The 25,648-nt window shown below is 43.0% G+C and overlaps 1 protein-coding gene across 1 annotated transcript in view; it reads right to left on the bottom strand.

Annotated features, from left to right (window-relative positions):
* Positions 1-8,041: 8,041 nt before the first annotated feature.
* Positions 8,042-25,648, bottom strand: part of fam91a1 (family with sequence similarity 91 member A1) — a 31,096-nt gene continuing 13,489 nt past the window's right edge. The window contains 17 exon segments of the mRNA NM_001113952.1: positions 8,042-9,750; positions 10,439-10,508; positions 11,599-11,722; positions 13,083-13,196; positions 14,757-14,909; positions 16,048-16,120; positions 16,891-17,004; positions 17,219-17,353; positions 18,218-18,366; positions 18,472-18,595; positions 19,087-19,173; positions 19,809-19,921; positions 21,135-21,253; positions 22,190-22,302; positions 23,002-23,040; positions 23,919-24,025; positions 25,126-25,188. Coding sequence (NP_001107424.1) covers positions 9,559-9,750; positions 10,439-10,508; positions 11,599-11,722; positions 13,083-13,196; positions 14,757-14,909; positions 16,048-16,120; positions 16,891-17,004; positions 17,219-17,353; positions 18,218-18,366; positions 18,472-18,595; positions 19,087-19,173; positions 19,809-19,921; positions 21,135-21,253; positions 22,190-22,302; positions 23,002-23,040; positions 23,919-24,025; positions 25,126-25,188 — 1,889 coding nt within the window. The 3' untranslated portion in view covers positions 8,042-9,558.

The following is a 25,648-nucleotide window of genomic DNA, read 5'->3' as shown; positions in this document are numbered from 1 at the left end:
CCCCCCATGAATGTAAATGGCATTTTCAGATACAGGGTAAGTGTTATTTTGTGCCTATTTAATTCTATCCAGTGAAGTAAGGAAACTGCCAATATAAAGGTGGTGGCATATAGAGGTAGTGGGGTAGGTACCCAGCAGCTTCCCTGCCAAAGGTGGACATGAGCGGACAGGGCTTGGGTAGAGTTAGCTCCTCGGCTAATCAGAGTTCTGTCTACACTAATATCCAGTGGGTTAAAGGAAAACTATACCCCCCTCCCTAACAATGGAAAATATGTCACATTAAACAGCTCATATGTAAAACCCTACTTCATCTAAATAAACCATTTTCATAAAAATAAACTTTTTTTTAGCAGTACGTGCAGGGTCGCACTGGGTCGGCCCCAGCAGCCCAGACCCGACAATGTTGGCGCTTCCCCCGGCCGCCAATGTCCTCCCGTGATGCGTTCACATATGTGCATTCAGGGGAGGATGCCGGGCGGGGGTTAGGGGTGCGCGGCTGGGGCCCCTGCAGGGGACCTGTACCTTGGGGGATGCAGGGCCTCCAGGACAGGACCCTGCACCCCCAGTCCGACCCTGAGTATGTGCAAATGGTTAATCCTAAAGAGAAAGTTGCCATTTTAAGAACTAGGATCATGTGGTTCATGGTGCACACAAACAAGCCAAGGCACACATACATGCTAGGCCCCATCAGCCAATGAATGGGCAGAGTTCTGCCTTTTGCTCCCACACTACTTCCTGTTACAGTTAGAGCTACATCACTTCCTGTCAGCTGATCTCTGAGGGGGCACACAGCCCATCACTAAATGGCGGCTCAAGGGAAAGGATGTAAAAGGGCAATATTTACTGATATATATATTCCAGTTTGGGGAGATTCTTTAATAGATCACGTAATATAATATAAACTATCTGTTGGTTACGTATTCATTCTGGGGGGATAGTTTTCCTTTAATAAATGAGGGCACGCTTCCATTCTGTGGGTCAGTGACTGCAATACCTTGGGATTCCATAAATAAATGGCAATGCAGCTCAATTAGAACCTACAACCTTTATAGTCATTGTTTTACGGCACTGCTGGAAATATGTCTTGCCATATGGCTTGCTTTATGGCAACACAGCTAAAAGCAGGTCTTTTATGGCAAAGACTCATTTGTCCTGCAATCAATATTCTACGATTATGGGAAGGTTACAGCGTTGCATTTATCATGGGTTAATAAGTACAGAGTTATGGTGCCTCTCAGGATTCCCATGGACAACTGGGAAAGTACAGCAGGCAGAAGGGCAGAGAGACAGTTTTATTGGTTGCTGGGGTAAGTAACCCCCCACAGTAACCTAATCCAAGATTAAAAAAATAAAGGCCATTCTATAACACAGTGTTTTTCAACCTTTTTTGGGCAAAGGCACACCTGTTTCATGAAAAAAATCACGAGGCACACCACCATTAGAAAATGTTAAAAAATTTAACTCTGTGCCCAGCAGCAGTGCCCCCCTAGTACATTGGTGCCCAGCAGCAGTGCCCCCCTAGTACATTGGTGCCCAGCAGCAGTGCCCCCCTAGTACATTGGTGCCAAGAGCAGTGCCCCCCTAGTACATTGGTGCCCAGCAGCAGTGCCCCCCTAGTACATTGGTGCCAAGAGCAGTGCCCCCCTAGTACATTGGTGCCCAGCAGCAGTGCCCCCCTAGTACATTGGTGCCAAGAGCAGTGCCCCCCTAGTATATTGGTGCCCAGCAGCAGTGCCCCCCTAGTACATTGGTGCCAAGAGCAGTGCCCCCCTAGTATATTGGTGCCCAGCAGCAGTGCCCCCCTAGTACATTGGTGCCAAGAGCAGTGCCCCCCTAGTACATTGGTGCCCAGCAGCAGTGCCCCCCTAGTACATTGGTGCCAAGAGCAGTGCCCCCCTAGTACATTGGTGCCCAGCAGCAGTGCCCCCCTAGTACATTGGTGCCCAGCAGCAGTGCCCCCCTAGTACATTGGTGCCCTGCCTACGGCACACCAGGCAACATCTCGCGGCACAAACAGTGGTTGAAAAACGCTGCTATAACATACTGACATGTGTACAGCCCTGAAACTAGCATTTAGCCGACAGTTATATTGGGCGCTGCCCCTTCACTGGTTGAATTACAGCTTGATTTGTTCATTTGCCTGTGAGAAAGAAACACAATTATCCACAAACACCTCTGAAGGACAAGTAATTATAATTAAGTCACATGTTCCCTATAACTATTACAGAACCCCCCACGGAATTCTGGATCCAGTAGTCTTGTGAGCCCCGGAGCAGCAGGGTCGGAGGAGGGGCTGCATGACCCAGCTCAGCATCACTAGCGTGGGGATAGGTCAGTTACATTAAGAGGGGAGGGGGAAAAATTGGCGGGAGGAGCGGCTATATAGGAGAGGCAGTGAGGGCTGGCTATCCACCATTTTGGCAGATAGCAGCAGAGAAAAGATCCCCACCCACCCTCCCTTAGCTGGGGGTTGGTCCTATTGGGTACGGCATTGTTTCTAGACGTCACACATGTGGCCTCGGAGGGCAGGGGTACACGGGTTCAGTTAGCCAGGTAAGAATAAGGAGAATAGCGGGAAAAACACGAGGAAGTGTGGCGTCATGGTATTCGTCACAGCTTGGGCGGGTCCTTGTCAGTCTGCCGGGGAGGAAAGCTTGTTCTGGAGTGGATGGTTTAACCCCTAAGGTGGGTGACCATTGGTGGATGGAGTAAGAAAGGTGCGCTAAAAGCGCTGGGTGGGTACGGAACATGGCTAATTGGGAAAGGGGACCAGATAGGTCCCGGAGTGGCGGCGGTTATCCTCTGAGCTAGGGATTTGGCGGCTAGAGGATAGCATGGCTCAGGGTGGTTCAGGAAGGGCAGACTGGCAAGGGGCTCGGGGTCAGTAATTTTCGGTTTACTAATGTTGCAATTGTTACATTGATGTATTGTTTATATATTTAAACTGTTATAATTTTGTATCCAATTTATTGCACTGTTTGTAATTTCTAAATAAAGCTGTGGCCATTATCATTTCCAACAATGATATCGTCACGCAGTTTTTATTGGTGAGTGAGGGTGAGCAAGTGTAGGTGGATGCGTGGGTCATGTTGGAATAATATCACTCACAGACCCAACACTGATACACAGAGCTAAGCTATTAAGCCCAGGAGTCTGTGCCCCGGGGAATGGTTGTGGCACGCACAGTGTGTCGCCGATATCTTGTGGGCACGTGTGTTGTGTGACATCATGGTGTAAGCGCACAATGCGCCCCATGGAATCCTCACTGCCCCTGCTCATCCAGCATTCGGGAGATCTTAAAGGCCATCATGCGACCAGGGGGAGGGCGGGATTTTCAGAAACTCAAGATTAATCTGGGGGACTTGTCAGCTCTGGATACAGTCTGGAACCCCTTATCCTATAACTGCACTGATACAGTCTGGAACCCCTTATCCCATAACCGCACAGATGCAGCCCGGGAACCCCTTATCCCATAACCGCCCAGATGCAGCCCGGGAACCCCTTATCCCATAACCGCCCAGATGCAGCCCGGGAACCCCTTATCCCATAACCGCCCAGATACAGCCCGGGAACCCCTTATCCCATAACCGCACAGATACAGCCCGGGAACCCCTTATCCCATAACCGCACAGATACAGCCCGGGAACCCCTTATCCCATAACCGGACAGATACAGCCCGGGAACTCCTTATCCCATAACCGCACAGATGCAGCCAGGGAATCCCTTATCCTATAACCACACAGATGCAGCCAGGGAATCCCTTATCCTATAACCACACAGATGCAGCCCGGGAACCCCTTATCCTATAACCGCACTGATACAGCCCGGGAACCCCTTATCCTATAACCGCACTTATACAGTCTGGAACCCCTTATCCTATAACCACACAGATACAGCCCGGGAACCCCTTATCCTATAACCACACAGATACAGCCCGGGAACCCCTTATCCCATAACCGCCCAGATGCAGCCCGGGAACCCCTTATCCCATAACCGCCCAGATGCAGCCCGGGAACCCCTTATCCCATAACCGCCCAGATACAGCCCGGGAACCCCTTATCCCATAACCGCACAGATACAGCCCGGGAACCCCTTATCCCATAACCGCACAGATACAGCCCGGGAACCCCTTATCCCATAACCGGACAGATACAGCCCGGGAACTCCTTATCCCATAACCGCACAGATGCAGCCAGGGAATCCCTTATCCTATAACCACACAGATGCAGCCAGGGAATCCCTTATCCTATAACCACACAGATGCAGCCCGGGAACCCCTTATCCTATAACCGCACTGATACAGCCCGGGAACCCCTTATCCTATAACCGCACTTATACAGTCTGGAACCCCTTATCCTATAACCACACAGATACAGCCCGGGAACCCCTTATCCTATAACCACACAGATACAGCCCGGGAACCCCTTATCCTATAACCGCACTGATACAGTCTGGAACCCCTTATCCTATAACCGCACAGATACAGTCTGGAACCCCTTATCCTATAACCGCACAGATACAGCCCGGGAACCCCTTATCCTATAACCGCACAGATACAGCCCGGGAACCCCTTATCCTATAACCGCACTGATACAGTCTGGAACCCCTTATCCTACAACCGCACAGATACAGCCCGGGAACCCCTTATCCTATAACCACACTGATACAGCCCGGGAACCCCTTATCCTATAACCACACAGATACAGCCCGGGAACCCCTTATCCTCTAACCACACAGATACACCCCGGGAACCCCTTATCCTATAACCGCACTGATACAGTCTGGAACCCCTTATCCTATAACCGCACTGATACAGCCCGGGAACCCCTCAACCCATAACCACACTGATACAGCCGGGGAACCCCTCATCCCATAACCACACTGATACAGCCCGGGAACCCCTTATCCAATAACCGCACTGATACAGCCCGGGAACCCCTTATCCAATAACCGGACTGATACAGTCTGGAACCCCTTATCCTATAACCACACAGATACAGCCCGGGAACCCCTTATCCTCTAACCACACAGATACAGCCCGGGAACCCCTTATCCTATAACCGCACTGATACAGTCTGGAACCCCTTATCCTATAACCGCACTGATACAGCCCGGGAACCCCTCAACCCATAACCACACTGATACAGCCGGGGAACCCCTCATCCCATAACCACACTGATACAGCCCGGGAACCCCTCAACCTATAACCACACTGATACAGCCCAGGAACCCCTCATCCCATAACCACACTGATATAGCCCGGGAACCCCTTATCTTATAATCACACTGATACAGCCCGGGAACCCCTAATCCTATAAACAACACTGATACAATTCAGGAACCCCTTCCTTTATCCTATAACCACACTGATACATCCCGGGAACCCCTTCCCTTATCCTATAACCACACTGATACATCCCGGGAACCCCTTCCCTTATCCTATAACCACACTGATACAGCCCGGGAACCCCTTATCCTATAACCACACGGATACAGTCCAGGAATCCCTTTACACTATACCCAGTCTGATTATTCCTTCTATGTAAAACACAATATAAAAGTAATAGCTGATAAGGGCTTTAGTAACGGGACAATAATGCAGGTGAGCTGGTAGTTAGATGCTACTGATAAATACCATGCTACTTCTAGCTGCTACACCGAAACACTTATACGTTACTTTTCTTTTGTTGGCTTCTCTTCCGAGTCCTTGGCTTTCCTGAGTAAATCCATTACTTGCCGTGGGTGAGTAGAGGACTAAGACATGCTCCCATTAGTAGTGGTGCCGTAGCAGTGTGGGCTCCTGTGAGCCCGTGGCACAGTCTATACCTGCACAGGGTGTGGCTCTTCAAACATATCCAGTCATTCTCAGAGGTAACTTTGCCGGAGAGGGGGATTTGCAATGCTAAGTGCTGTCACTTGTGTTGACTAAAGATTCAGCTTCAGAGAATTGGAAAGGGGCTTATGGGTTACTCCATGAATTTAATGGGTTACTAGAAATTATCCAATAGCAGTTTGTGGGGCCCTGGGCAAATGCCTTTCCCGTCCCAGCATAAAACTATCCCTGTTAATAGATCAATTTCCCCTTTAAACAGACAGGAAGGCAGGGATGCTGCTGTTGTACCATAGCTGTACCCAGTCTCTCCTGTGCCACTGTTACTGTGCGTATTCTTATTTATTGCTATGATAGTCCCACTGTATACAGTAAAGCTATACAAATAAAGAGATAATTGGTCTTTATTATTTATTTTTCATAGTTTTTTGATTATTTGTTTTCCTCTTTTGACTCTTTCCAACTTTCAAATGGGGGTCACAACACTTTTGCTCTGCTATTGTTACTTTTTATTACTTATTTTTCTCTTCCGGTCCTCTCCTATTCATATATCATTCAAACCACTCCCTGGTTGCTGCAGTAATTTGAACCCTAGCAACCTGATAACTGCTTTAATTCCAAACTGGAGAATTACTGAATAAAATGTAAAACAATTAAAACACCACAAATAATAAATGAACACAGATAGGAAATTGTCTTAGAATATTACTCTCTACATTAAACTAAATACTAATTTCCCCCTTTTCCCGATGTTCTCCTCCTTCTCTACTTTCCCTTTTTTACAACCATACAGGGCTCTAAAGGAAAACTGGCTTTGTGATGGCGCCTGTCTCTTTTCTTCATCACCATCACCTTCTCCACTGGGAGAATTCATAAAAGTTGTGTAATTTTACAATGGAGTTGAAACCCACCAATTAACAGCTGGCTCTGGTCAACTGCAGCAGGATATATAAAGAGAGTATTCCGATTGGTTGCTATAGGTCCCTGCTCCAGACTGGGGCCCCCCTGCCTCAGGCAGCAGCACCCCAAAAAGTAACCAGAGCTGGAAATTTAGCTCTTCTTGCACTCTCTATGTGGCCCCTCCTAGACCCCCTCCAGCAATGGAAAGGTAAGCAGGGGAGGGGGCAAATTTGAGAAAGTCGACCCAGGGCAGCACAGTGGCAAAAACCAACCCCAGCTCCAGAGAAAAATTGCAATACATTTCTCATATCTCCCTTTCTCTTTCTTTTCTTGTCTGAGGGGTTATGATACATGGTGTTGGGGGTGTCAGAATTTAAAGTCTGGATTTTAAATCTTAAAGGAATACTGTCATGGGAAAACATGTTTTTTTCAAAACCCATCAGTTAATAGAGCTTCTCCAGCAGAATCCTGCATTGTAATCTGTTTTTCATAAACACAAACAGATTTTTTATATTTAATTTCTAAATTAAATGAATATGAAACAGGGTGCCACAACCATGTGACCTGTGCTCTGATAAACGTCAGTCACACTTTACTGCTGCGCTGCAAGTTGGAGTCATATCCCTGCCTCTCTCACCCCCAGCAGCCGATCAGCAGAACAATGGGAAGGGAGCAAGATAGCAGCTCCCAGTAGGTATCAGAATAGCACTCGATAGTAAGAAATCCAAGTCCGGCTTGGGACTCCTCCAGTTACATGGGAGTAGGAGAAACAATAGGTTAGCTGAAAGCAGTTCTAATGTGTAGCGCTGGCTGAAAGCTCAGACTCAGGCACAATGCACTGAGATGGCGCCTACACACCAATATTACAGCTACAAATACATTTGTTGGCAAGAATAAACTTGAAAATGGCAGTGAATTATTTGCTATGTAAACAGTATAAACAGTAAAATGTATACCATTAAAATCATGACAGTATCCCTAATGTATTGTAGGTACTAATGTCTCTGCAAGTCTGGCTGTAATGTGTTGGAGTGTGTTCTTTGTCCCATTTGTCCCTCACATCAGAAAACAAAAATGAAACCTTGGTTTATCGGCAGTTCCCAGGAACATATTTGCTGATCCTTATCCAGCTAGTGCTATGTAGAGAAAGGCCAGTGGCCCAAACAATACAATGGTGCGATACAGAGCACTGGGGCCGCCCCTGTAGGCCTCAGCTTGAAAGGGGGGGTAAAAAAATCTATTTGCTGACCCAGATTAATTCACAAATCAACTCCACACTTGTAGAGAATAGCAGCAATAAAGAGACGCAGGAGAGAAACAGACACCTTTATAGACACATATAATGCCATCCTTTCCATGTCTAATAACAAAAATGAAACATCAAAGTGATGCACCGTCGCGTTTCCATGCCATGGCGGTCACATACAACATCTCACATGCCCGTCGGAAGATGATTCCACGCATTTACAATTATTCTGCAGTACATTGTCATTATGAGAATGCTGATTTCTCAGCAACACTGAATTAGAAAGTAGCCGTTCCGACCGTAACACTTCCATTTATCAACGCAGCAAAAGCTAAGGGCAGGTTTGAGTTGACCTGGCCACGTCTGACCTGTGGTCGTAGCACTTTCATGTGTAGTGGGAGTTGTAATTCAGCAACAAGGGCTACAGGTTGAGCTAGACTGATATAGTGTTATCATCTCCATTCTGTTCCTTTCTTTCTACCTACAGCTCTGCAGGGCCCCGATCACTGTCCCCCTATTCTTATCACCCAAAGGCAGGATTTTTGCCAAAAAACATTGATGTTGAACAAAAACAACCAATGTGCTCCTGTGCAATAACTGCGTGGACTCACAGTCATAAGTGGCACAAATATGGCTGCCCATAAGGAATGCTCCCATGCGCCTAAGCCCTTATATCATGAATACGTAGGGAATACATAGAGCTGCTGATAGCAACGGCTACAGTGCTGTATGATATGTATCAAATCAAATGGTGTTAGAAAAATCTTAAAAGCTAAATGAAAACTGAACCGCAGGTTGCTGCAACCAATCAAAATCAATTTTTTTTCCCCTGGCTCAGAAAAGGAATATGAATTCATTATGGGACTGAGTGCCTAAAATGTTAAGGAATTACAAAGTAATTAAGAGCAAAGGCACTGAGCTGCAAGCTAATTAAAGAATAACAGAATTAATTGGCATTCGTTAGAAAATGTGGTTCTATTGTGATGTAATATGCATAGTAACTATGGTTCTGAGTATTCTGCTTTATTGACTATATTAATATAACTAGCACAATGCCCTTAGGGGTCTATTAAATACTCCATAGTGATTCCTCCAACAAATACTCCATGGTGATTCCTCCGACAAATACTCAATGCTGACTTCTCCAACACCATTTTGTAAATAGATATATTCAATGCCTAACCAGTAGCCTTAACCATCTCGTGAGGTTCTACTCAATCAATTAGGATAACTGGCCTGCTCTTTGGAATTGACTATGACGGAACGTTAAAAAAACATTTGCCCCTACCAGTGGTTCTCACCGCGGCACTTAACAGAGCAGCTTGATCCGTTAGGTATATCGTACAATGATATATGATCCAGCTCAAGAAAACTACAAAAAGGAGACCTAGGAATGTAAATGAAATCCACAGCGTGTGTTTAAACTACGGGGACACCTAAGTGCAGGCCACAAAGTTCTACAATCACGCCGTTAGCCACTTGGGCAGGTTCCTGAGCCCAGGAGGTCAGAACGTAACCTACAATGCAGCAATAAATACTAACATCAACGTAGAGCGAGTTGGACGAAGCACTATATTCACAGCTAGGTTTGCCCACTGGGTATATGTACATTGTGCAAAGGTAGAGGGCCGCGTCCGTTCCACTCCGATAGTATGCCGTCGTGGAATATCAAGTTCTTGGATGGAAGTGGAACTCCAAGGTCCGCCGGGGAAGGCTGAGAAGACAGACTGCTGCTGCCCGACTCCAGCAGCTGGTCAAATGAAGAGTTGCCTTCCTGTGAGAAGGACACGGGTGAAGTCACTACTAAAGCAACTGGAACTAATGCCTCTGGGAGCAGGTAGGAATGATGGGTAAAGCGTGACTTGGCAGCAGCTTTACTGGTACTGGCTCTGTAAGCCTGTGCCAATAGCGTGTGTGACTAGCAATCATGCACATAGTGGATTTATGTAGCTGTTACTCTAGCCAAGCACTCAGTTAAAGGAGAAGTAAGCCTTCTATTTTAAAATGCCACAAAATTAATCTGTACACAAAGAATGACATGCTTTTCTCCCTGCATGCTGCTCTATTACAAGCGGCTGAACGGGAGCTCTTTTACCGACTTCCTTGTCTAGTATAAAGCCCCGCCCCTTTTGCTTTCTGAGCCCTCAATCTCTCTCTGACTATGAAGACCATAAAGAAGTGCCTAATGGGTATGTTCACTGCCTCTGTTCCAATTAAAATCAATCAAGTGTGAGCAGTAGGCACCCTCTTTGAGGTCATCATAGTCGGAGAGAGAAGGAGAGCTCAGAAAGCAAAATGGGTGGAGCTTCACTCTAGACAAGGAAGTTACTAAAAGAACTGCTGCTTTTCTAGAGAAACAAAACCTGCATGCAGGGTGAAAGCATGACTGATATATGTCTTCTCTTGTAATCTTCCTACTAGTGAAGGGGAAAGAAAGAGGCTCAGTAGGGGCCATATCTCACCTGGAATGACTGAACGAAATTGAGAACTTGTAGGGAAAGTTTCCGACTGGAATGGAGAAGGTTTTGAAGGCTGGGGAAAAAAAAAAAAAATCAATAGGCTTTACACAGTACTGTACAATAAATGGGTGTACACCATGAACATACAGACTCTATGCTAACACTCTCCTTCACACCATACAATGCAGAAACAGCTTCAGCTTCTGCAGCACAGACTGAATGACAATTTAAAGCACACAACACACTAAAGTTCCTGCTGAATTGTGCTTAGTACAGGGGAATCCCTATGCTGCCATAGTTTTATGGTATCTCTCTGTACAGGCTATGAGCAAACTTAGGGGGCTGTTCCTGCTGAATTGTGCTTAGTACAGGGGAATCCCTATGCTGCCATAGTTTTATGGTATCTCTCTGTACAGGCTATGAGCAAACTTAGGGGGCTGCTCCTGCTGAATTGTGCTTAGAACAGGGGAATCCCTATGCTGCCATAGCTCTATGACCCTCTCTTTAATGTTTATGAGTAACTGTAGGGGGCTGTTCCTGCTGAATTGTGCTTAGTACAGGGGAATCCCTATGCTGCCATAGTTTTATGGTATCTCTCTGTACAGGCTATGAGCAAACTTAGGGGGCTGCTCCTGCTGAATTGTGCTTAGAACAGGGGAATCCCTATGCTGCCATAGCTCTATGACCCTCTCTTTAATGTTTATGAGTAACTGTAGGGGGCTGTTCCTGCTGAATTGTGCTTAGTACAGGGGAATCCCTATGCTGCCATAGTTTTATGGTATCTCTCTGTACAGGCTATGAGCAAACTTAGGGGGCTGCTCCTGCTGAATTGTGCTTAGAACAGGGGAATCCCTATGCTGCCATAGCTCTATGACCCTCTCTTTAATGTTTATGAGTAACTGTAGGGGGCTGTTCCTGCTGAATTGTGCTTAGTACAGGGGAATCCCTATGCTGCCATAGTTTTATGGTATCTATCTGTACAGGCTATGAGCAAACTTAGGGGGCTGTTCCTGCTGAATTGTGCTTAGTACAGCAGAATCCCTATGCTGCCATAGTTTTATGGTATCTCTCTGTACAGGCTATGAGCAAACTTAGGGGGCTGTTCCTGCTGAATTGTGCTGCCACAGATGCAATATGAAACCAGTGTATCTTTGGGTAATTACCTCTCCTTGCCACAGAGCCCGTGTGCAGCAATCTTCCTGCAAACCATCTGATTCAGTTCAGAAGCAAACAAGGGGATTCCATAGCAGAGTTCCAGGGGCACCCAATCTTTTTCAACCGTTGATACTTAAAAAGAAAAAAAACAAATGCAGACCTGGTATTATTCCTCCCCCGTTTTAATAAATGGAGTCTTAATAACTTCTGCCTGCAGCTGATAGATGACTGTAGTTATAATAAAATGTACCCGTGATCACAGTGCACGTACATTGTCAGTAAGATGTAATAAATCTACTGCAATAAATGGGAAGGTAAATCAGCAGTCCCTTTATGATGGATGAACATTGGGCAGTAACCAAATTTAGCTTAAGAATGATTCAATTCACGCTTCCCCAAATCAAACAAATGGGCTCAGAGGATCTATAGAAAATACACAAAGGGTACTAATGGCCTCTAGCAGGCCTCCCTATGCTTTGTACCGTCACTTGTACCACATGATGCATGCAAAAGTATGTATTAACGCAATGGTTCACCATTAAATTAACTTTTAGTATAAAGTAGAGAGTGCTATTCTACAATGATTTGCAATTGGTCTTCATTTTTTTTATTATTTGCCGTTTTTGAATGATTTACTTTTATGTTCAGCAACTCTCTAGGTTGGAATTTCAACATTTATCTGGTTGCTAGGGTCCAATTTAAACTAGCAACCAGCCAGTGGTTTGAAAGAGACACAGAAATATAAATAGAGGAGGGGCTAAATATAAAAATGGGTAATAAAAAGTAACAGTAACAATAAAATTGTAGCCTCACGGAGCAATAGTTATTTGGCTGCTGGGGTCAGTGACTCCCAGCAGAAAGCTGGAAAGAGTCAGGAGAAAAGAACAAGTCATTCAAAAACTATAATATATAAACAATAAAGACCATTTTCAAAGTTGTCAGGAAAAAGGATATTAAAAGTTAGCCAGAAGGTGAACCACTTTTAATGTTATAGCATTGACAGGTCTTCATTATTTATTTTTTTAATATAGTTTTTGAATTATGTGCCTTCTTCTTCTAACTCTTTCCAACTTCTAAATGGGGGTCACTGACTCCAGCAGCCAAAAACCTGTTACTCTGTGAAGCTACAGTTTTATGGCTACATTTTATTACTTATTTTTCTATCCAGGTCCTCCTTCTACAAAGATATCAGTCTATCATTCATGGTTTCTAAGCAAATTTTAACCCTAGCAACCAGATAACTGCTGAAATTCCAAACTGGAGAGTTGTTGAAATAATAAACAACACAAATACTAAAAAATAAAGACCAAAAGTTAACTCAAAGGTGAACAACCCCTTTAAAAGAAAAAGCGTGCCTTTCTTGCTCCCGCTCCCAGTCTGCGACTGAAATCCCATTATTAAGCAGACAGTGACATTCTGAGACAATTTGCAATTGGTCTTAATTTTTTACGGTTGTAATTATTTAGCTTTTACTTCTCCTTAATCTGCCTACCTTCGTGTGCTTTCAGTCCTGAATCTGTTGCAGTCTCCTCGCTCACTAGCTCAAAGGACTCCGTGCTACTGTTGACATCTGGCCGGAAGGCTAGAGATGGGTCATCTGGGTCAACTAGGGAATTCAATAAGTACCAATAAGTAAAGATACCTGAGCTGGGAGAGTTATGGTTATGAGATTTTGGGCAAAATATGTAGAAAGAGTTAAAAAGCAACAGAGCGCTCAGTATTTCCTATATCTGAATCACATGTCAAAACCACTGCAGTTTCTCTGAAGGCTGAAGCATCTTTAGCTTTAAATGATAAATAAATCTTTAAAGGAGAAGGAAAGGCTAATAAAGAGTTAAAAGATAATAGAGATAGAGAGTCAAGCTGCAGGAATACTTTCCTGTCCTTAAGTCTCCCCATATTTCTCCCGTTCAGATGATCAGAAGCCAAACAGCAAGAAAAAAATGCTGAGCTGTGTCAGAAAGTTCCCATAATGCCTCGCTCCTGCACAGACACCCAGACCAAGTGTACATGCTCAGTTAGTAAGACTATGGGGCACATTTACTAATCCACATTTACTAGTCCGAAAAGCGTCCGAATGCGTTTTTTTCGTAATGATCGGTATTTTGCGACTTTTTCGAGCACTCAATACGAAAGTCGCGACAATTCAAGAAAGTCGTATTGCCTATGAAAAAGTTGCGACAATTCACGAAATTTGTAATGGCAATGAAAAAGTCGCGACAATTCACGAAATTTGTAATGGCTATGGAAAAGTCGCGACAATTCGCGTAAGTCGTAACGGCTACGAAAAAGTCGCAAAAAATACGAAAAAGTGGCAAAATGTTCGTTTTCCAATCCAAATTTTTCCCATTCGGATTCGGATTTGTGGATTAGTAAATTTGCCCCTATGAGTCAGCTTTCTGCTGATTGGCTCAGATCCACAATTCTAAGGGGGGGAGTGAGTTCTTAGCATTCTTGAGGGAGGGGGGAGCAGGAGAGGGGATAGAGCAGAGAGCTGCGTGTCTGTGACAGAGGAAAACAGACACAACAAATCCTTTGACAGAAGTCAGTGCAGTGTTTCTGTGAGTGCTTATGACTGTATTTACATAGACCTTTCTGATAAAGCTTACTGAGTTTTTACCTTTCTTTCTCCTTTAAAATAAGTTGATGTAAAATTGATGAGATTGCTACTTAAAGCACATTTGCAATTTACATTCATTATTTATTTTTGTCCAAGATATTAAGGGATAAATTACTATTAATATGAATGTATTTTGTTACAACAGCGCCACCTGTTGCCACTTTCCAAACATGACGCAGTCGAGGACATTGTCAGGAGAAATTAAGAAAGAAGGTAAGGGTTCATCTGGTTAGGATAGACGTGAGAAAGTTATCTACTGTTTTTCCTAACCAGAAGAACATCTTCGTTGAACATGTCATGTTTGGAAAGTGACCCCCAAGCGGTGTTGTTGTTAGAAATGTATTCCTATTAATAGAATTTTAACCCTTAATTTTACATCAACTTATTTTAAAGGTTTACATATCCTGTAAGAGTGACTACTGGTTGTAACTGCATCTCCTGGATTGGTCGTCCTGTGAGAGGTCTATATTGGGATGGCGGATCCCCTTACTAGTAGTGCTATTAGTATATCCTCGTGAGACTATTCAGTCGGAAGCTGTGACCTACCTTTCCCATCGGAAGCGTCGCTCAGTCTCCTCTGGCTCACATGGAGCCTGGAAGGGTTCAGCATTGTAATGTAGCCGCAGAAATGCTCCAAATCCAGCTTGTCCCTTAGTATTTTAAAGGCTTTGTGTACTCCCATGTTAACACTGGAGAATTCTGTTGATAACGGAAAAAATGAAAACGTTTTACCCATCACACACAGGGCCATTTCAGTGAATTAATTATCAAACATGATGTTGAAGACTGATGAAATGGGTACGGCTGAGCCAATAAGGTTACTTAATTCAAAAGGAACTAAAAAGTATGTAAAAAAAATGGGCAACAATCTTCCATAATAAGGGTCACCTCCAGTATCCCATGCCACGTATTTACAACCTTAAAGGGATTCTGTCATGGGGTACTTTTTATTTCTAAATGACACTGTTTACATAGCAAATAATTCCCTCTGCCATTTAACCTTTTATTCTTAAACCAACAAATGTATTTGTAGCTGTAATATTGGTGTGTAGGCGCCATCTCAGTGCATTGTGCCTGAGTCTGAGCTTTCAGCCAGCGCTACACATTAGAACTGCTTTCAGCTAACCTATTGTTTCTCCTACTCCCATGTAACTGGGGGAGTCCCAAGCTGGACTTGGATTTCTTACTATTGAGTGCTATTCTGATACCTACTGGGAGCTGCTATCTTGCTCCCTTCCCCTTGTTCTGCTGATCGGCTGCTGGGGTGAGGGGGGGATATCACTCCAACTTGCAGCACAGCAGTAAAGTGTGCCTGAGTCTGAGCTTTCAGAAGGAGCCAGCACTACACATTAGAACTGCTTTCAGCTAACCTATTGTTTCTCCTACTCCCATGTAACTGGAGGAGTCCCAAGCCAGACTTGGATTTCTTACTATTGAGTGCTATTCTGATACCTACTGGGAGCTGCTATCTTGCTCCCTTCCCATTGTTCTGCTGATCAGCTGCTGGGGGTGAGGGGGGGGGGGGGATATCACTCCAACTTGCAGCGCAGCAGTAAAGTGTGACTGAAGTTTATCAGAGCAACACAAAAATAAAAACTTTTTGGGGGGATGCCAAATAAGAGCTTTGACTGGCAGTACTCATGTTTTTATTCAACCAAAACTTGCCCCAAGCCAGAAATTCAAAAATAAGCACCGCACTTGGTTGGGAATAACAGCCATGGGGTTGGAGAGCAAGGCTGTAGCAGCTAAAATATCCATGTGCATTTAGTGTGCTTCATAGTTAGTTATAAATAAACCTGGATAAAAAGAGAGCATTTTATAGCAGCCCTTCACTTACCTCCTTGCAGTTCTTCTTCATCAAATGGGAAGGGTACATGTGCGGTTTCTCCCATGCCATGAAGCCCGTGCCCCTGTGCAAAAGAAAAACACAGAGATTACTAACTCTGTATTCCCCTCATCCAAAGCAGCATGAAAAGCCAGATAACAGGGCACAGTGAGCAGGAATAGCCATGTGTATAATATTATCAGCATGCTGGAGATCTTTCATTTATTGTTACTGAATCTGCACCCTCACTTCTGTGGCATAGAAACGAGCTGGCAACTAGAGATGGCAACTAGTCATTCAGCCAAGACTTTCAACAGCTCGATTTTTATTATTATTATGATTGCCCGCCTCTCTACTATTCATCCATCAGTCTAAAAAATACTGTGTGGATAGGTAGTATATGGCTGTCTGGCCGGCAGGCTTATCATTTTTCCTGCAGATTGGCCATCTCAAGCCTATTAGTGCTGTGCCGGTATAAGGAATGCAAAGGAAAAATATAGCCCAGGGATCCCCAACCTTTTATACTTGTGAGCCACACAAGCATGAAAAAAAGTTCTTTGGGGATGCCAAATAAGGGCTGTGATTGGCTATTTGGTAGCCCCATGGGGACTGCTGGCCTGCAGGAGGCTCTGCTTGGAGTAAAACTGTATCTTTGTGCTTCCAAAATTTGTCTCCAAGCCACAAATGTAAAAATAGGCCCCTCCTTTAGGGCCACAGGGAGCAACATCAAAGGGGGTGATAAGCAACATGTTGCTCACGAGCCCTTGGTTGGGGATCACTGATATAAGCAGGACCAGTTGAACTGATGTGTATACATCAGACAGGAGCCAATAATATCCATGGGATACAACATACCTGAATGAGAACTGCAGAGTGAGTCAAAGCATCATTCAGCATGACCAATACGTTAGACGTAGGCACTACACCTGGATCATGCCCCCACGAGGTTATCAGCAACCTGTCATACATCTGCAAGAGATAACAGCACATGTATATGAGTGATTACTGTATCACTGGGAACTGAGCTCAACTTCCATTCGGCCCTGAGAACTAACTACTGACAAAAAAAATAAAAAAACAAAAATATATAAGCAGGACAATAATCAGCCCAAAAAAATTCCAACTTCCGTGTTTATGTGACAAAAACTCATGTGAATTTAAGGACTAGTCGCATTCTCCTTACCTGAAAGGGATCTGGCAGCTTCCTGAGCCTTGTTCCTTTCGACAGCAAAAGTGACGGTGGTCCTTGGCCACATACATGATAAATATAGAGTTTAAACCATATGGAGCTAATTTCGGGAATGGCAGGTCCAATATGCTACACACACACAAAAAAAAAAAAAAAAGTGTTTTCAGAACAATACATTTATCTTATACATGTTGCCATAACATTTGCTCATATATTACTTTGACTGACCCGCCCTACTACATAAATCTCCCAGAGGCATTTCGAAAATAAACAATAAATAAGCAAAAAACGTGTGTTGATGCCCCCGGCAGCCCCGTATTTGTTGCTTTCCTATATAAAGTCAGCAGCAGTGGAACAGAACAGCAGGACATTATGGCTTTTGATTCAGTGGCAGAGGGATATTTAGGGACATATAGTTTAGGAATAAATAGTTATTAGTGAGCTTTGCTTGCTTCTGATTTAATATGATATGTTTAATATGAATTGATAAATGACCATTATAAACCCATTCCTATTTTAATCCATCACTTATGTGCAGATATGAATTGCTCCCAGTAATATTAGATATAAATGTATTCTATTCTGTTTTTTAAGGTGCCCAAAACTTCAAAAAGCCAGCCTGTCACATAGGTTTATATTCATACTTCACATTCTCCACGGGGCCCTGTAGCCTTTTTATTATTATAATCATTTTTATTATTACACTCCATCAAATCCCAATAGTTTCTCCAACAATAAAATATACAGTGGGCTGCAGTGCCACCTAGAGGTCAACTGGCAATATTATTAGTAGATTTGGGATAACTTAATATCATGTGGCCCTATTATTTTGGGACAGAGAAACTATTCACACCCAGGCAGCTGTAAACATCAACCAGAAACAGGTTTATTGTACTTTGCCGCAGATAAATGGGTCTAAGTTCAGTTTAACAAATACAGATTGGATAACACTGTGAGAGAGAGTGTGTGAGTGTTTGTAGGGGTGCACCATACCTGTGGGGTGCAGCTGCTGATTGGCCGGATCTCATTTGTTAGAGGTGCCATGGAAACCAGGAGTGCATAGTTCTTGTTTAGGACTCTGCTGCATGTGGCAGGATCCAACCCCAAAAGACTTTCACATCGCAGGAGATCCAGAGGTAAACCTAAGCACCAATAATCCTTATATAAGAACTGTACATTATAGAGACAAGTGATATGATACACAGTAGGCATCTGTATAGTCTACACATAAGAAGAGAACTCTGTACCTGTGTTCACTTGCTCAGGTTGTGCCACAAGATCCTTGTTATGTCGTAGGAAGAGGATAGTGTTTCTCAGAGTAAGTGCATGATCAAAGTACCTCTGGGCTTCCCCTTCCCCTGTGCTCTGAACCTAGGAAGTGAAGAGACAGCAGAGAAATGTCCCTGAAGCACCAGTCTAGTGTGCAAATAACTGATAATGCAACCCTTTGGGTTAACCCTGTATTAGCAGACAAGCTTTTTTTAATTGAGTATGTTTAGTGGCTGTGGGTTAAATGTAAAGAGCCCACTAAGGGACACCTCTACATCTATAGCAAAGAAACTATTTTTGAGAAGTAAATGATACAGGCAACTCTGATTTATGGAGACAGGAGTGTTTCTGGGTCCAGGGTAGGACTGGGCCGGTACGACATAGGGAAAAAGCCAGTGGGCCCCACCAACCCAGAACAGATCCCTGCCTACCCAGAACTGCGCTCCACCCTGTACCTCCCTCCCCCAATCGCACCTAGGTAAGTATGAGATATATCGGCCCGGGAGACAACGGTCGTCGTGGGAGGCCCATGGGGTGGCAGCCCCGGTGGGCCCTGTACACCCCAGTCCAACACTGGCTGGGTTATGTGTTACCTTTTCCAGCTCAACAAGGAAGCTGTCCAGAGACTCATCTGACAGTTTGCCAACTTCAAACATGGTAACTGCATGGCTCTTCAGGTTCTGTAAAAGGTAAAATGGTAGAGGAAACGTTATTGTAACTGTATGTGCAGAGTATAAAAACTTAAAGAATTAAGGATTAAGAACCTAGAATATGTGGCTGCTGCACATTTCTGTACATACAGCAACCATAAAAGGGCAAAGATCTAAGCTTTCATATAGGTCCTTTATAGCTTCATGACTCTTTGTGCCTTTGTCTGGCATCCTATTGGCCAAGTCCCAATGCAGGGACAGAGGGCAAGCCCAGTAAGCCTTTATGGAAGCAACATCACATCAAGCATGCAGAGAGATGTAAGCACAACCATTGCATTTCAAAGGCTTATTTGCTTTTCTACAATTAGGGGCAGATTTGTGTACTATGAAACACAATCTTTTAGGAATTGGCCTGCACTCACACTGTGCCTCTGAGATAATATCTTCAAATTATATTAACTATATAGTCAAATAAAACAGTTTACTATTAGTGCTATGTGAGCACCAAGAAACGGAAGCAGGAAAATGATCAGAATTCTAATTTCTGGGATCTGTAATTGAACAGGAGTTAGGGAGTACAGGTAAAACAAATGCGTTAAATAAAGAGAAGGTCTTCGGTCGGGCTAAAAAGCTGGCAGAGAAAACAAATAATATACAAGACATACCGGGGAAAGGTTTCCCATCATCAAAAAGGCAGTGAGGGTAGAATCAAACAGGAAAGCAATGCGCTTGGTGTGCCCACTGGATAACGTCAGGCTGCTAACACTGGATGTGTCTGCTATGGAAATGAAAGATGTACAGTTAGGTTAGATATCTGCCAAAGGGTTACATTTTCAGTCTTCCTAAATACAAGACAGAACCACAGAACGCTGGGCAGACCCTGCTTGGGGATATCTCAGTGGGGGAAATGACTAAGACCTTTCTTAACTGCAGGAAATGAGGATAGTGGCCTTTACACAGAGAAATAAGAACCATATGGGGCAGAGCTGCACAATGTCTTCCATGTAATGGGCCAACTATCTGTTCTAAACATCCACAGACATCATAATAGGTAAAAATTATCACTTAGCTGCTTCATCATAAAGATATGCAACACTGAAAGGGAAATCCTCACTGTAAAAACAACTCTTTCCAAATATTTAGACAGAACCTGCTTTCTTCTAATGGGAATGGGTGCCCTTGTGTCAGCTGGAAGGCCCTACTGGTAAATAAAGCAATAGAGAGATTATTAAATGATCCCCTTATATATTTATACATAGTTATAAGCACCTCTTTCTCCAGCATAAACAGAATTTCCATTTGCCTTTCTCTGGGGCCTCTATAATTCAATAATATCCCGTTTGAGCACTGCAGACTTAAACTGCATGGCATATTCCACGTGGGGCCTTACCAGCGCTCTGTAAAGTGGAAGAGCCCAGTTTCCTATCCATGTGTTAACAACTTCACTAAGAGCAACAGACCTTAGTTTAGAAAGCAGACGAATGTGGGGCACCGTATCAAACATCCAAACAGATCACATCAACCCCCACTGTCCAGCTTCTTACTTACCTCGTCATAAAAAGCAATTAAATTGGTCTGACATGACCTGTCCTTCATAAAGCCATGCTGATTACTGCTCATGCCATTCTCCAGAACATAACTTTGAATGTGATTCCTTAACAAGCCTTCAAATAACTTTCCCACCACAGATGTCAAACTTACTGGCCTATAATTGCCAGGCTGAGATCGTAACCCCTTTTTAAATATATGAACTACATTAGCCTTCCTGCTAATTAACCGGTAATGGGGATTGCATTTCTCCTAATTAACAAGGCTTGGATGCCTGGCATTCCCTTCCAATGCCACTACATCCTTCTCTGTTCTGTCATATGAGTTCTAATACATGTTTTGGTTTTTTTTTTTTTGTTAGCTATATCCTAATTGTAATTTCCTGCATGGTATGCAAGTGACACTGATAAATGTTATAAATTGTCACTGCTCTTGGATACTACCTTGGTCTTCTTGGCTGTTGGTATCAGTGTCTGTCGCAGAAGATGCCAGGTCCTGTATGGGACTCTTGTTTTCTGCACTTTCCCAGGAAAGGAGCATTTTCTGCGGGTCCAGTGTACTTCTACGCAATAATAAAGCATTACCCCTTTAGAATGTAAGCTTGTGTGCCAAACTAATTTCTACACAGTTATCTCCCACTGTGCAGAAGGTTTTAAGAAACCAGTAAGACAGTTAGTTAATACATAGCCATTACTTGGACCAAAAAGCCCCTACAATGACATTCAGGTATGGGACCGGTTATCCAGAATGCTAGGGACCTGAGGGTTTTCTTGATGAGGGGTCTTTCTGTAATTTGGATCTCCATACTTAAAGTAAATAATCATTTAGACATTTGATAAACCCAACAAGACTGTTCTGCCTCCAGTAAAGATTAATTATATTATAGTACAATGTCCTGTTTTATTATTACAGAGAAAAAGGAAATGTGTTTTAAAATTTTGAATTATCTGCTTAAAATTGAGTCTATGGGAGATGATCTTCCCGTAATTCAGTCTGGATAACAAATTTCTGGATAACAGATCCCATACCAGTATTTTAAATGTTACTGTATGAGGTGGTATTTGGAATAGAAGCTGAGGCACATTTATATTTATCCTTCTGTAAGCCAACATTGGCCGTTTTTCCTTGCATTTCACTTTTCCTGCGAGCAGAGGAGAAGTTATCAAAACAAAATGAGAAGTCTGCAGTTAAGTCCTGGGTATAATGAGCTGCTCCTTATTACAAAGACTAACAAAATGGGGCAACTTAGGTAATTGGATGTTTGCTAATGCAGAGCTCATACCTCCACTTGACTAAATATGGAGTTACTTGTATTATACAAATGGTTCTATTTATTGCACTAATGGTGGTATACATAGGTATAGGGATGGGTAATAAGCAATGATAAGGGGTACCAAAATACTGATCACTTCAAAGAGGGCAAAGAGAAAAAAACTGTGATTGCATTAGGTGCTGGCAACACCGCCTTATGTATGTAATAAAATAAAGTGATTATTACTTGAGTCTATTTACAGACGGTACGTTCCTCCAGGATGGATGAAGTTGATCTGGGTTTATGACCTGTCCTTTCTTAAGGGCAAATCCCAGGCGGCAGTACATAGAGACGGCATTCTAAAAATAAAAGTCAGAAGGAACAGTCAATGCAGGGGCAGAGTAAGTTTCCACCATGAGACTTCTAACTGAAATATTAGGCAACATTACACACGAATCTGCACAGCCTATAGGCTTCTAATGACAAACCTGAATTCCAGGCTGATGACTGTGGCCTAATAGGCACGCAATCACATCAGTATATATATTCAGCACATATGTGCCTAGCTTGCAGGCTGCCCACATGGAAAAGGTTTATGCTTGGCCAGTTTAAACTGACTTGTAATTAAGGTTTAATGGCCTTTAACAGTGAATGAACTGTTCTACATGGTTTGCTACTATTAAAATCAGCAGGGTTTATCCCGCTAAAACAAATCCTGTTGTGCCGGTATTTTGTGCAATTTTGGATCGTGGTGGAGAGTACCGACGTCTCTAAAAGTTCTGTGCACCAGGTGGAACAGAGTGGAAAGGCCAGGGTGTGCTGGTGAGTGTGGATTGGCTTTAACAGTGAATGAAACCACAAGAGATGTAGAAGTTTGAGATGTGCCGCCCTCTTAATGAGAACACACACATGGGTACAGCAGGACAGCTAAAGAGAATATCCATTGTAAGTATTTACTCCCGTGTATGGAGACAGCTTTCAATGAAATCACCATGGATAAGTCAATTCTCCCTACAGCAAAAGGGAAATGGAAGTAACAAAACCAGCAGCATGCATACCTTCACTAACGACAGATCAATCTCCAAAACATTTGCAAGCTGCAAAGAAACAAACAAAAACATTAAAATGGCAAACAGGAAACAGGAGAAGCACCAAATAGGGCCAACAAATGCAGTCCTCTCAGACGTGGGCTCACTGCATCCTTCAGCAGAGGTGGAATTTGAGCTGCTAGCTACTTTCCCATGTTTATGCAGCCAGCAGAACAACCTCCATAGCAGCAGAGCTGCAACATAACAGATCTTGTGTTGGACACAAGGTGTCAGTATGCCTTTAGGTTGGCCATGTCATTTTATCTATCAACTACCTTGAAACAGATAATTAATTAATACTAATCACATTAAACTGCAGGATCCCTTATGGTCTTGGTTACCTTTTTAAGGAAAAAGGATAAATAAGCCTTTTATTTTAAAATCCCATAAAAGTATTCTGTAAGTTCCCAGAATAACATACCTTTCTCCCTGCATGAAGATTTATTGTCTCTCTACTATAAGCAGCTGAACTGCAGCTCTTTTACCGACTTCCTTGTCTAGCGTAAATCTCCACCTAATTTGCTCTCGGAGCACTCCTTCTCTCTCCAGCTATAAGGATCTTAGAGAGTTTATTGCATCTGCTCCAATTAAATTAATCAGGTGTACATAGTAGGCATCTGTGGACATCTGATTGATTTTAATTGGAACAGAGGCATATGAGGTCATCATAGCTGGAGAAAGAAGGAGTGCTCAGGGGCGGAGCTTCATGCTAGACAAGAAAGTTAGTATAAAAAAAAACCTGTACTTGAACTGGATGTAATAGAGAAACAAAAATCTAGATGCAGGTTGAAAGTATGTTATTCTGGGGGCTGTACAGAGTAATTTTAGAGATTAAAAAAAAAAAAAAAATGACAAAGAAAATGTACTTTCTATCAATTGCGACTTACTTCTGCTACATTCGTATGTTCATCGATTGAAACGAAAATCTTGTAGAGGAGGGTTTCAAAGTAATCTCCTTGCAGCCGGTTCATCACGAAACCTTCAAGGGGGGGCACTGAAAAAGTCGAGTTTAGTTGCATTAGCCAAAATCTATGGAAAGGTTACAACTTTTCAACTTCTGTGTCCACGTGACGAGAAGTCACATGATTTTAAGGATTCTGATTGGCTAGGCATTTGGATTTGGTCAAATCTGAACCCTGCTAAAAAAAAAAAAAAAAAAAAGGCTGAATACTGAACTGAATCCTGGATTCAGTGCATCCCTAGTAAGGACAGCTGAAGATAAGCAAGTATAGAGCAACAACCGGAGTAATCTCTTTACTCAAACAGATATATTTGCTAAACTAGCACAAGGAACTTTATATGATAAGCTTAGGAAGCAAGTCATTTTTACACTTAGGGGGTGATTTACCAACAGTCAAGTTTGATTTTTTTGTTCCACTTCCACTTAAAGGAACAGTAACACCAAAAAATGAAAGTGTATAAAAGTAACTAAAATATAAAGTGCTGCTGCCCTGCACTGGTAAAAGTTGTGTGTTTACTTCAGAAAGTCTACTATAATTTATATAAATAAGCTGCTGTGTAGCCATGGGGGCAGCCATTCAAAGGAGAAAAGGCACAGGCACATAGCAGATAACAGATAAAACACTATTGTATTCTACAGAACTTATCTGTTATCTGCTATGTAACCTGTGCCTTTTCTCCTTTTTTCCAGCTTGAATGGCTGCCCCCGTGGCTACACAGCAACTTATTATATAAATTATAGTAGTGTTACTGTAGCAAACACACCAGTTTTACCAGTGCAGGGCAACAGTGCATTATATTTTTATTAATTTAAAGCTCTTTCATTTTTTAGTGTTACTGTTCCTTTAAAAAACTCAAGTTATGGTTCGAAAACTCGAATGTCTGGGTACAAGAGGCCCGAAAACTTGAGTTTCTATAGAAGTCAATGGGAGTTGCCCTAGGCAAAGTCAAAGTACTCTTATTCCTGTACCTTAATGCATGGCTGTAATAGTTGTACATTTGTGGCCTACTGTAAGTGTTATTTCCCTGCTTAAACATTGCCCAGTTGGTCACTAGATAACTATATTGTGATCTGGGATTTGGAGCCAAACGGCAGTTTCTTTGAACTCTTTGCTCAGGATTAGAGTCACTCACCGGCTATGCAGCTGTCATCTGAGATTGGTACATCAAGATAAATAAATCCTTTATTGTAAAGGCCTACAAGAAAATAAAAATGAGCTAAGGTTATGATATCAGTGAACTTTTAGTATGGGATAGACTGTCCTATTCTTTTCAGTTGGTCTCCATATTTTAAATAGTTTTTGAATAATTTCTCTTCCTCTTCTGCCTATTACCAGTTTTCAAATGGAGGTCAATGGATGCCAGCAGCCAAAAATCTATTGCTTTGTGATACTACAACTATGAGACTATTATTATTATTGATATTTGTTATTACTTATATTTCTAGTCAGCCCCTGTCCTGCTCATCTTCTAGTCTCTCATTCAAACTACTTCCTAGGGTAAATTGGACCCAAGCAAACCAGAAGGCTGCTGAAATTCCAAACTGGAGAGCTACTGAACAAACTTAATGTCTGCGTCATTTAATAAGCTTATTTTATGGTGAACAACCCCTTTAAGCTACAAAGTTAAGTGATCAAAATGCTGCATGTCCCAAATT

This window comes from Xenopus tropicalis, chromosome 6 (genome assembly GCF_000004195.4).
Source record: "Xenopus tropicalis strain Nigerian chromosome 6, UCB_Xtro_10.0, whole genome shotgun sequence".
Classification (NCBI taxonomy): domain Eukaryota; kingdom Metazoa; phylum Chordata; class Amphibia; order Anura; family Pipidae; genus Xenopus; species Xenopus tropicalis.
Note: the sequence above shows the minus strand (reverse complement) of the source record. Positions and strands in the feature narration are given on the sequence as shown.